General features: G+C 39.1%; 1 protein-coding gene across 1 annotated transcript in view; it reads right to left on the reverse strand.

The window, feature by feature from the left end:
- Positions 1-13,822, reverse strand: part of LOC125883470 (uncharacterized) — a 39,042-nt gene that overhangs the window by 9,480 nt on the left and 15,740 nt on the right. The window contains exons 10-15 of the mRNA XM_049567752.1: positions 13,241-13,489; positions 11,702-11,791; positions 11,492-11,527; positions 11,133-11,286; positions 6,689-6,777; positions 96-194 (exon numbers count right to left, since the gene is read on the reverse strand). Coding sequence (XP_049423709.1) covers positions 96-194; positions 6,689-6,777; positions 11,133-11,286; positions 11,492-11,527; positions 11,702-11,791; positions 13,241-13,489 — 717 coding nt within the window. The remainder of the gene's footprint in view (positions 1-95; positions 195-6,688; positions 6,778-11,132; positions 11,287-11,491; positions 11,528-11,701; positions 11,792-13,240; positions 13,490-13,822) is intronic.

Here is a 13,822-nt window from a genome sequence, read left to right on the forward strand (position 1 = left end):
TTATCAAACTTACAGAAAAGATCGATTATAATAACCTCGGACATTTCTTTCATTCATGGCAACAATTCTTTAAACAAAGTCACTGGTGTACTCACAGAAAACCCCCAGCACACAGAGCAGAGTGTGCCCCATCTTCACACTCACGACTGTTACTCTGCCTCTGAGAAATGCTTCTACGCTGTGTAAAGAAAAAGCTCAGAACGTGTGAATCATACGATGAAAGATCAGAAACTGTGGGATGACAGAAGATGCATTACACATAAATACTGGACAGGAAGTTTTCTCTCACTTCTTCCTCTGAGTCATTGCATTCTGTACTTCCTTCCCTTTTACACAAAGCTCGCCCAACCAGACTGGCTTCACCATGGCATATTTTAATGTTAGTTTTTGTTGGACTTTTTTTTTGGTGACCCACACAAGACAATCTATTAATTGATTTGCAAATACACAGAACGTACTCTGTGGACATGTACTTTAATTTCACAGAAAAATGTTACAGGTTTTACGAGGTTTCACATTCAGTGAATGTAGAGTCTGTAGGCAAACCCCGGAGATCTTGCCTCCGGAAGAAGAGCGGAAGAGCCCTGGTTTCTGGTTGTAGGCTGTTTGTAGTCTGCGTGATGTTGATCAATCACGTTCTAGCCGGCTGCAGTTGTTGCCAGGTTAAACGGTCTGTGTGGTGAACTCACTAGGCGGAACATAATTGGCGTCACTGCAAACTCTGAATCCATCGCAATGGTTCAGCATATTTACTTATATAGAAATGGAAGTCGGAAACAGAAATTCGCCTCCTCCGCCCAAATCAAACCGGAATGCCAAAAAAACGGGGTTCTGCCCCCAGAGGCTGTATCGCCGTCTGCCGGAAGTCAGACACTGAATACAGCCGATGGGTTCCAAGAATGTGGCTAACATAACTAATGCTTGGTATGCTTTTATTCTGATATTGATCGGGGCAGCATTCAGTCAAAATGGTGGCTGCGCTGTAAGTGCACCCTCTTGTGGCTGTTAATCATAAATAACTTCAGTGTCATCTCTTGTCATTGTAACCTGTTTGGTCCAGTGACGGTAACAGCTGATGGTGCTGATGAGAAGACGGGAAGAAAGAATCATGTAGCAGAGACACACCAGTGACATCATCTCTTACGAAGCATTTAACCTTGACGCGTTACCGTCCACGAGGATAGTGATCATTTTCGTTATCAGGCCAACTGTCAAGAACGTTAACTGATCACCTGACAGAGGTAAATGTAGGCTACTAAAGTGACTGATAATTCCATCTGTGGTGTAAACGACTAATTATTGTGAAATCCATCAATACATGCCCTATATGACTCCTAGCCATGCCTTACACAGCACTGCACCCACCCCAAAACAGTTACAGTTCGCTAACACCTCAGTTTGACCCCCTAAGCATATTCAATCAGTGTATCAACAAAGTAGTGGTGGTGGAAATGAACAAAGTACATTACGACTTAGGTCCTGTACCTCAGTATCATTTTGATGTACTTGTACTTGAGAATAACTCCTTCATCAAGATGTGGGATTTAAGTGTGCTTTAAGATTTTGCAGACTAAGTTTTCTCACAGTGTTTGAGACTGTGAAATTGATTGTACCATCCTCTTCCTCATTTTTATAAACCAACATCACCAGAGACAGTTGCAGTCAACACCACAGTGACAGCAGGTTTTATGGCTATGTTTATAATCATATGCATTTTACCTTCCAGGTTAACGACATGATATTTAAAATGCACAGCTACCCTGAAGACATTATATTACTAAAGTAATCTGTTGCTGTGTGCAGAAGGTTCTGGTGTTAATGGGATGATGTCGTTGTCTAAATGTGTATGCAGCAACACATTTTGTAGGTGTGAAAAGGAAGTGAAGGAGGGTTTAATGACCTCATACTGACAGGCGGTGCCTTGGCCGGCTTTTTCTCCGGCTCTAGTTGGAGCAAGACATTTTTTTTAAAAAGCAACATTTGGTGATTGATGTTTATTTTATGATGTTTATGGCAGAGTCAAAGAAAACAATGTTTAAATTCTGGACAGAGTGCCCAGGAGACAATTTATATTTAGTTAAGATTCATTTAGTCACTTCCTGTGTGTGTGTGTGTGTGTGTGTGTGTGTGTGTGTGTGTGTGGGTGGGTGACGTATTTAATCTGAACGATGCATCACAGACTACTGGTGCAAAAGTTCATTTTTACTATCATGTCATTTTCTATTTATGTTTACATGCAGCCCTTCTTTTAACATCCTTCTCTGAGCTTTATTGTGACAACTACGTGATCTAAGCTGTTGAGACAGTTGTATTTTCTGATTAAATCAGCATTGCATTGTACCCTGTGGTTTTGTTTGTTTATTTCTTAATGGTCATAAAAATCTTCCAAAACATGAACTCATCCTGATCTATAAGTATTTTTACACCCACAACTCTGAGAATACTGTAAATAGGATTATTTCACTATAGTTCAGTTGATCATTTCCATCATTGCTCTCTGTGTAGAAACACAACACACAACTATGAAAATGCAAAATGCCCAACAATTATGTGTTATAATTATGAACTACTTAGTGCAATACTAGTGTTGTCTAAAATGCTGTGACCGTGTGACGTCCCTGCATGCTACCTGCAGTGGTTGGGCAGGAAGTGTGGGACTGTCAACATATGTGGTCAAACCCAAAGTGTTGTGAGGCCTCAGAAAAGAAGATGTGGGAAAGGTCTGGTCTCATGTACTATTTATACATATTAGGTATGTAAGTTCTCTTTTCTTTTGTCCAGCAGCTCCAGCTGTTTTTAAATGCTTTTGTTTATTATGTATTTGACAGTTCAGCCAGTTTATGGTTGAGATAATCAGTGAACTATCACAGAGACATAATCAAGAGGAATAAAGTAGCAGCCAAAAATCATGAGGCACGAACACAGCGCATCATGTGGGCAGGGTTTAACCTGCTACACAGACTCCATGTTTGCTGCATGTAGTTGCTGCAGTTTACTGTGTGTGTACTGAGTTTTGTTGAGTAATAATGCAGTTGGATATGCAGGGTTTGGAGGTGTATGCGATATTAAATCCACATTCAACCTGAAGGATTGTTTCCATGTGTGTGATCCTTTGTGTCTATACTCCAGCATTTAAACAGATTAAAACCAACAAGGAAACCAAATGATTGTTGACTTTGTGGCCTTTTTCCTTTTTTTAATGCTTTGTCTACTTTTTATGTGTTTTTAGATTCTCGTTCAGCAGTCTCTCACAGTGAGTCCTGACAGACTCCGTGTGTATCAACAAGCTCAACGACACAGACAGTGGCAGCTATCAAGTTTCAGTCACTGATGGGAATTATGATGAATCAGTGGAGAAACACATACTGATTGTTGAAGGTAAGATCTGAATGCTTCTCTTGTCTTTAGCCAGTGTATGGGTCTTCTTGGTCTGCAGATTTCATTGTTAAGGTTATTATGGCAGTCCTTATGATACATGTCTCTTTAACTTGCAGTATTTAGTGCAAGACCACCTTCAAGATTTTCTCAAACCTTTTATGACATCAGACACCCTTTAAATGCTTACACCACATGTTTTCATTGTGACTTCAAAAAAGTTCTATCATCCAGTTTACAAATAAAATCACATACACTGTACATTGTTACACAGTTGGCATCTGCCATTGTACATCTCTGTTTATTTTCAAATGATATGTGAAAGTTAAAGTCTCTGTCTTAATTTCAGATCTTTCATTTGCCTATGAATCTTTGATAAAGACCACGTGGCTTGAACCTTCATGTAAATTTTGTGTTACCAGAACTGGCTGCTGACATAGAAAGTATAGACAAAGCTTAGGTATGCTGGGATACTGTAGGGACACTCAATGGCCAGGGAAATAAATTCATGAAAACATTTCTTAAAACATGCAGTTATACATGCATATGTGTGTTGTGGAGGCTTTATCTGAGGCTTGTGTTGGTACAAACTTATTGATGTTGTTATTCCTACTAGTTGCCACCAGAGGGTGCCAACAAATCACCCAATGCCTCAATCTCTCTGTTTGGGTGGGTGCTGCAGAAACTGCTCCTACACCCAGTGGCGGTTCTTGCCATAGGCGATATAGGCGGCTGCCTGGGGCACCATTCCAAGGGGGGCGCCAAAATTGCACCTGTGACAAAAACAAAAAAAAAAAGTTTCAGTGTGTCATCACAGTCTGTTGGCGTCTGCCACAGTCCACCCACCTGTCAGCCACAAAGCTATTGGAATAAAGAGTCCACCCACCTTCTCCTCTGTAACCCACTCATCTACCTATTAGTACACCCACCTCATCAGCTATCACTACACTACTGAGAGGAGTGTATGTGGAGAGAAATAAAATAAAACACAACAACAACAACAACAACAACAACAACAACAACAGTAAACCCGTGTTGAAATCAGGAGGAGAGCTAGTTATCATTACCTCTGAGCAGCAGGTGGCCACAATGAACAGCTCCACTGATTTACATTGTGGTGCCTTCACCATCTATTCAGTAAAAATAGAATTGAAGGTACATTACAACATTCTCATGATGTGTTCAGTGTAATCTTGTAAAATGTATCTTTTGGAGAGAAACTTGAATAAATCCAGCTGTTTGAAGGAGAAATTTGTTGATGTTTTCACAGCAATATAAAAAGAAATTAGAGAGGAATTACGGCACATTATAAAAGTTTTTTGTCACACTTACAGAAACCAGAGGTAACACAGCAGTTTTTGCAATAGAGCCTTATAAATAAACAAGATACAATGGTGCTCCCTTCTGTTTGTTAAGGAGGACCATCCCACCTTTTCATATAAGATGCAACGGAGTGTGAGAAATGTACCACCTATGATGAAGTGCAGCGCTTTGTGAATCACAGAGTCAAGAGGCTTTAAGGTGGAGGAAGAAGCATGCATATATACAATATCATAATCAGGAGCAGATGAGTGTAGATTAAAAATAGTCTTTCGATGAGCAGGAGAAAAACAAGATTTGTTTCTATACAACAATCTAATTTTGACCTCATATGTATTTTTTTTCTTTAGAAAAAGTTGTCTTACACCCTTAAAATCAAGAAGGCCTCCAAATGTCCAAATGCAACTGTGAAGCTTTGGTGACCCTTAGTGGGTGTCAGGACTCCCAGCTTGAAATCTGTGACCTAGAGAACAGCATAAACTTGTTTTAAATTACCAGAATTTAAAAAGAAGCTCATGTTTGATGAGAGAGATCTGAAATGTATCAGAGCAGTGTGTAGATTTTCCATGGCCTGATTAAGAAGAGCCGCTGACACATAAAGCATGTCATCTGCATAAAATGTGCAAGTTTTTCGATTGCTATCAAAAAACATATGTCTAACAAAAGCATGACTTTACTGGATCACTACAATCAGAGAGAAGAAAACAAATAAACTGCTTATGTACAGGAAATCATTTAAGAACAATTAAAAACACTGGCAACAGCAAAGTATTGGAACAAAGTTTATTGATACATGAAAAGGGTCAACCATACTTTCAAAATACAGAAGCTATTTATAGTATATTTTGAAGATTTTTGGATGACAGCTGAGAAATAAACAAACAAAAACACAGGGTACAATGCAATGCTGATTTAATCAGAAAATACAACTGTCTCAACAGCTTAGATCACATAGTTGTCACAATAAAGCTCAGAGAAGGATATTAAAAGAAGATCTGCATGTAAAAATAAAAACAAAATGACATGATTGTGAAAACAGCGTAGGAATGGCGTCTTGTATGACAACTGCATTACATTTTGAGCTACAAACCATCAATGTCTCATGATTAATATTTATTTATTTCTATTAGTTAACATTTTTAACTTAAAACATGGTAAACTGAGGATGCCACCAATATACAGATCTGGAAAATAAACAGATTCTTACTTCATTATGTACCGTAGTGAAAGCATGCATATATATACAATATCACCATAATCAAGAGCAGACGTGACTGTAGATTAAACAATGGTCTTTCAACTAGCAGGAGAAAAACAAGATTTGTTTCTATACAAAAATCCAATTTTGACCCTCAGTTTGCTTGATAGTTTTTCTACATGGGTTTTAAAAGTGAGTCTAGTATCCAGGCAGAGGCCCAAAGATTTATAATATTTTACAATTTCAATTGCAAATATTTCAAACTTCTGCTGTTATTTGGAACAAACTGCAGCTGATCCTGTCGTCACATTTGAGTATTCGTTCTCCTCTGGCTCATTATTCCTCCCTGTTAAAAGAATAAGATGAATTCATGAAAAGACAAGTTACTGTACTGTATTCAGGGTACACTGGCCTACACAAGCATCTCAACTTTTGCACGTCATTCTCACCACATAAAATGAAGCATGCAGCCCTCTTAGCAATCAGTGTTTTTAAGATCAGTTACAGAATATGTGACATCCCTGGTTTCATTTAAAATCAGTCCTTTAACCAACTCTATTATTTCTGCTCCATGTTGAACAAAAGTATCTACTGTACCATGTTCAGGTTCTTCAGAGCCTCTGATTGTTTCAGAGACAGACGTCACCTACAGAACAGAAAATCAAGCCAAGCTATTCATCATTTTAATCCCATCATGTAGGAATTCCCTAATCTTCTAAAACAGATAATCAAAACTAAAAATGTTAGTCTTAGATTTAATGATAAATCATAACATGAATCAGGATTAAGGCTGACCGTGGAGAAGAGAAGCATACTCTCTGCCTTGAGTTTCATCCTGGTTGATCATGTGGTCTGGAGCAGGACCCTGATTGGTGCTCTGAGACCTGGTGGGCCCAAAACATGAAGTAAATACAGTGGGTTTAATAAGGAACATGTAATGTGCTGCTGTTATGTTCAGAATGAGAGAAGAGAGTGTTGGACCGACCTCATGAAGCATGAATCTGTAACAAAGGAAAAAAAGACATTAACTGTGACATTGTTTAGTATTGCAAATTGTTGTATTGTTATTACAGTACATGTGATTACATCACAATCTGATATCAGCAGGAAAAGATCTCACCTTTTGACTTTGTGTAGCACACAAACAGCAGCAGGAGAAGAATCAGTGACACTCCACCAACCAGCCCAACAATCAACAGCACAGGAAATGGAGAGGTTTGTTCAGGCCTTGACTCTGCTATAATAAATATTATATTAGTAATTACAAGTACTGACTCATAAATAAATGTACAAATATTAGAACACATACACTCATAAACCCTGATCACACACCATGTACATTTAGATTCACACATAAACACACAGTAAAAACTTCTCAGTCTAACCTGTTATTTGATGAAAACTTTTCTTTGGCTCAAAAATAATAAGTAATATGAAGTAATATACAGTTAATTTATTAACATGTATTTACTAGTTTATTTCTGTGTTTCATCACTTAATGCCCTAGTTTATAAAACTAATATCTAACAACAAACTTGCAGGTAAACTCAGCTGAAACTACCCATCTTCTAATTTAGTGATGACTTTTCTAACTCAGACCGTAACACAGCTGACAAATAAAGATTGTGTTTTGAATCACACTCACATTTTACTGACATCCAACTCTCTGGTGACGTCCAATTCTGCCGACCTTGTGATGAATCTTTTCCTCTACATTTATAAAAGCCTTCATCTGACTTTGACACTGCAGAGATAGCTCCCTCCAGTAACATTTTGGATGAGTTTGTCATTTTATAGAAATCCACATTATAAGGAACTTTTTCTGTCCTCAATTTGCAGCCAAGAGTGACAGAATCTCCCTCAGTAACAGGATGGACAGGGCTCATCAGGGTAATATTACCGTCTGTAAAAAGATTAAAGAATACAAAGATTTGGTTGCAGAGATCAGCTGGTGCAGCTTAAACAAGCTGATGTAACATTATGAAAATAAATGTTTGAATTAATTTTACAGCTGCATGCAATAACTGAGAAATCCCTGTCTTACTGTAAATGTATCTTTCTGTCATCAAACCAACAAAAGATTATAGTACTTGTTTCAGTGTTGCTCACTGATGTACTGTAACACTGTAATTTCAGTGCAGATCACCCTTAAAGGTCTGGTGTGTAGGATTTAGTGGAATCCAGCGTGAGGTTGTCGAACTGAAACTTCTTCCTTTGAGCCTGTAGGAGAACTACTGTGGCTGTATGTAGATATAAACAGCTCATTCTAAGGTAACGAAACAAAGTGACTCTTTTTTCAGATGATAATAAACCAATTAAAACATAGTTATGAATACTATACAGCATTTCTGCCAATAGATGCCCCTAAATCCTACACACTGGACCTTTAAACAAGTCCTTTCATTTCAGCTGCTGGTGACTGGGGATGTGACATTTTTTAGATAAAATGTTGACTTTTGGAAATTACATTCAGAAAATGTCAATTTAACCAAGAAGCCAACCTTCATCAGGCTGGAAAATATGGCACTAGGGTGTTGTACGTGGTTTAATTACAGCTTTAATAACATTTTATGTATTCACACATTAACGCTTCATTATTATTGGTATTTGTTGGCAGCCAATGTGGATTTTGTGGCAGTGTGCTACAGACTGGTAGAGCTTCAAAACTCTGGTACTTCAAGTAAAATTAATGTTAGATGATTATTGTCATAAAGATGTCAGTGAGCAATAAAATCCATCTGACAATATCTTGGATAATATTAAGAAATTATACTTGAATGAACCAAAGCTGATGAGCTCTTTTAAAGGTCATCAAGTTTCACTCATTTTGAAAATCAGTTTGTATAATGTTAGTCACCTTCAGATTTTCAAAACTATGTAACAGAATGTTAAAATACTTCAGAAACAAAATCTTTTAAATGAATTAAGACTCACACTGTATAGTGATGTTGACTGCATTGCTGAACTGTCCTGTTTCAGACTCACACCAGTAGACTCCACTCTGCCAGTAACGGTCCATGTTGCATCTGGATCCAGTCATGGTCCCCAGGAAGAAGAGGAAGAACAGTGTCTCAGCCATCTACAGAAAACCTGCTCACTCTCCACTCAGCAGAGTTTCCCTCACAACTCAGTGACACAGGCTCTCTGCTGAAGTGTTGCATTCTGTCAGGACTCACTGTGAGAGACGCTGCTGAATGAGAATCTAAAAACACATAAAAAGCAGACAAAAAATAAACATTTAAAAGGCTATACTGTCAACAATCATTTGGTTTCCTTGTTGGTTTTAATGTGTTTAAATGCTGGAGTATAGACACAAAGGATCACACCAGTACAGGTATATAATAAAATTTAAAATTCCTCCATGGAAACAATCCTTCAGGTTTAATGTGGATTTAATCATTTTGTTATTTCAGGCTACAATGCACTAATACAAGGGTGCATAAATTGAAGTACAGCTCTCTGGGTACATAACCTCCATGTTTATCCCAAAACATGAAGAGAGGAAGAAGAGAGCAAACATAAAAAGTGAGTATATAATTGATGCCTAAAATGCATTTTGGAGAGAATAGTTGGATGTTAAAGTGCCACAGTAAAGCACCATTACATAAAAGCAGCAACACCAGACCAGACAAATACCCCATTACAACTAAAAGTCCTGTATTTAAAGGTTTGAGGGACAGAGAGAAGGAAACAAGCAAACATAAACTGAAGGAGGTAAATAGAATACATGAAAATAAAAACAGGAAAAAAGAGCAGAGGAAAGGGACGCTGAAGAAATGGATGGAAGGAAAGAAAATAAATGTATCTCAATGTTTTACAACAATACATATTGAAGAAAAACTTTATTTTCAAGATCTGTGTATTGGTGGCATTCTTAATTTACAATGTCTTTAGATAAAAAGTTAACACAGAAATAAATGAATATTATAATAATAATATCTTATAAGATTGAGTTATGGATTTAAACTAAGCATGTGTAAAAATGAAAAGGAGGTCATGAGATTCACTCATGTTAAAATTATTAGTACAGTAGTTTGGAAAACTCAAACTAAACCTACCTCCAGACCAGACAAACTTAGGTCCACTGTAATGAGTATAATACACTGGATCTCCTCTTCCAGCTCTGCACACATATCCTGCTGTGTGTGTCTGTCCATCAACAATGTAGGAATCCTGTTCAGTCCCATTGATGCTGCCAGGTATCAGCTCATAGCTGTAGGAGTTGTCTGACAGTTTGGGAACAGCCTTATACCAGAAGAACCTCCATCCTGCAGATGGATGTTTAACACTGCAGTTCAGAGTTACTAAGGCTCCAGGACTCAGCCATAATGGAGACACAGTGAGGACAGGCTGAGGTTTATCTGTTGGAAAGTGATTTCACAGAATGAAGACATGTTTTGGTGTGTTGTTGGTGCATTACATGCACTGCTTGTATCATAACTCAAATGTTAAGGTGCACTGTCTAAGAATACATGGACCAAAATAAAGATGACGACTGATGACATGTGACTTACAATCAGATACTCTCAATGTGAAAGCATCACTCCACTCTGTTGAAGACTTTTCATGTTTCAGTGTGCCCACACACCTGTAGTCTCCACTGTGTGATGACAAAGCATATGTAATCATGTTTTCCTTTTGTTTTTCAGGTCTGTATGAGCGGGTGTCGTCCACTCATACTTCCACTCAGCGTCTCCTCCATCCTCAATTTCACATGTCAGTGTGATCGTCTCCAGATAGTATATCTCAGGCCAGTTGGGTCGCAGGGTCACAACAGCTCTGTTTGTGACTGTTTATGCACAAGTTAGAAAAGATAAAACATAACATTTTCAGTGTTAGTCTTAATCAAAATTTATGAATACACAATGTAACCTATTGTTACTTCATGTTTTTCATGTCATTTTGCCAACTAGTAACTACTACTAACTGGATCACTGTACTCTGTGTAGTAAAGTAGCTTTCCTCTTCCTTCCCGACACTGATAGATACCATCTTGTGAGATACTGATGTTTTGTTCACCATTGGTAAGGATTATAGTTTCATGGGAATCTGAGGAACGTCTGAACCAGTCATATTTCCATCCAGCAGAGCCTTCCACAGAACAGTTCAGTGTCAGAGTGCCCCTACTGGTACTGTTGTCCTGCCTGCTCTCAGAGTGGCCACAGGTCTTTGTGCTTGGTTTAGAATACATTTTTATTATTTGTCTATTATTCACTATTATCTTCTAGGGAGTGAGTACCAGTTGTCTGTATTGAAGGAGACAACTGGTCGACCGTTCCTGTTGAATGTGTAAAGCCAGTCAGTGTCTGTTCCTTCTCTCATGTCACATATGAAGGTAACAGACTCTCCACTAAATAAATAGGGTGAGTTGGGTTCAACGATCAGCTCAGCGTCTGAAATCACACACAAACATATAACAGATACTGTCAAACATTCAAACCCTAAAACAGTGTCTGAGGAACATGTAATGACACACTCTTAATCACTGCTTTAGTCACATCATAACTGCTACATGAAATGATACATATATTGATCAAATATAGTGAATAAATAGTGAATAAACCCCAAAACAGAAAAGACAGAAAATTGTTCAGTCACCTTCAGTGTGTCCACAGTCGAGGAGTGTATTCAGCGCTGTAATAAAGATTGATACTTAAGACATTATAAACTGGCTGAACTGTCAAATACATAATAAACAAAAGCATTTAAAAACAGCTGGAGCTGGACAAACATATGATACTCTGTTCCTCTCACTACATGTTCCTTAATCTGTATCTGTCAAACAAATAAAGTCACTTATGTACTCACAGAATAACAACAGCACGCAGAACAAAGTCAGCCCCATCCTCACATCGAGCACTGACACTCTGCACTCTGTTTTATTAGAAGGGTCCGCCTCTAATAAACAGAAGGACTGACACTGTACCAGGAAGAAAAAAAAGAGAACTTACATTTCAAATATGCAACACTTTGGGTTTGACCACATATGTTGAACTGCCATTGTGCAATGCTGACTTAATCAGAAAATACAACTGTCTCAACAGCTGAGATCACATTGTTGTCACAATAAAGCTCAGAGAAGGATATTAAAAGAAGGGCTGCATGTAAACATAAAAGGAATGGAATGAAATGAAATGAATGTAATTTTTCACCAGCAGAGTCCACTTGTCAGTATGAGGTCATTTAACCCTCCTTCACTTCCTTTTCACACCTACAAAATGTGTTGCTGCATACACATTTAGACAACGACATCATCCCATTAACACCACAATGTTCTGCACACAGCAACAGATTACTTTAGGAATATAATGTCTTCAGGGTAGCTGTGCATTTTAAATATCATGTAGTTAACCTGGAAGGTAAAATGCATATGATTATAAACAGAGCAATAAAACCTGCTGTCACTGTGGTGTTGACTGCAACTATCTCTGGTGGTGTATCAGTAGTGTGTACGGCCCCCAAGTGCCTGTATGCACTCACAGCAACATCTGGGCACGCTCCTGATGGCAGATGGTTTCGGGACAGACTGTGGCGGCACATGGCGGCAACGGATGCACTGATACATAACGTCACATAGGTGCTCAGTTGGACTTAGGTCAGAGGAACGAGAGGGCCAGGCAATGACCTGACATATGAGGTCATAAAAAATCTTCCAAAACATGAACTCATCCTGATCTATAAGTATTTTTACACCCACAACTCTGAGAATACTGGATTATTTCACTATAGTTCAGTTGATCATTTCCATCATTGCTCTCTGTGTAGAAACACAACACACAACTATGAAAATGCAAAATGCCCAACAATTATGTGTTATAATTATGAACTACTTAGTGCAATACTAGTGTTGTCTAAAATGCTGTGACCGTGTGACGTCCCTGCATGCTACCTGCAGTGGTTGGGCAGGAAGTGTGGGACTGTCAACATATGTGGTCAAACCCAAAGTGTTGTGAGGCCTCAGCAAAAGAAGATGTGGGAAAGGTCTGGTCTCATGTACTATTTATACATATTAGGTATGTAAGTTCTCTTTTCTTTTGTCCAGCTCCAGTGTCAGTCCTTCTGTTTCTTGTTGAGTGCAGAGTGTCAGTGCTCGATGTGAGGATGGGGCTGACTTTGTTCTGTGCTGTTGTTATTCTGTGAGTACATAAGTGACTTTATTTGTTTGACAGATACAGATTAAGGAACATGTAGTGAGAGGAACAGAGTATCATATGTTTGTCCAGCTCCAGCTGTTTTTAAATGCTTTTGTTTATTATGTATTTGACAGTTCGACAGTATGTTGTTGTGTATTGAAAGCTATATTTGCATATGCGTTTGTATGTTTTCTCATTATACAGAGTTTGATACTGTATATCATCGATATCATCAGAGAGTCGGCCTTCCTCAGACACAGCCCCCGGTCCGGCTGCTGGAGGTCTGACAGCTGGGAGCTGTAGATCTCCACCGCCAGGCTGAAATCTCCGGCCCGGCTCGCCTCCTCCGCCACCTCCAGCATCTCTGGACAGATCCCCGCAGCTCCGGGGTTGGACAGCGGGTGGACGAAGATCTCGCCAGGTGAGACCTGACTCCTGTCTCCATCCTCCTCTTCCTCTTTAACTCAGACAGATGATGAAGAGGTTCACTGAGAGTCAGACAGGAGCTGACCTGAGTCCCTGCACTGATCTCAGATCATAGCCCAAAGTAAGATAAAGTGTTAATTAACTTCTGATCAACCCAAACCTCCGACTGAGCCCGACTCCGACAGCCATGGGCAGTATGTGAGGACTCACTGAGAGCCACAGACCCGCCAACGGTCCCCTGTGGAACATGGTCTGTGTCAGGGTCTCTGCAGGGTCAGCACCGGCTCTGCTGCCCGGAGGTCGGTCACACTGACCGGAGCCTGCCGCCTGTCACACCTCTGGAAACGTCTCTAACACACAATCTGAAACT

Source organism: Epinephelus fuscoguttatus, linkage group LG23 (genome assembly GCF_011397635.1).
Source record: "Epinephelus fuscoguttatus linkage group LG23, E.fuscoguttatus.final_Chr_v1".
NCBI lineage: Eukaryota > Metazoa > Chordata > Actinopteri > Perciformes > Serranidae > Epinephelus > Epinephelus fuscoguttatus.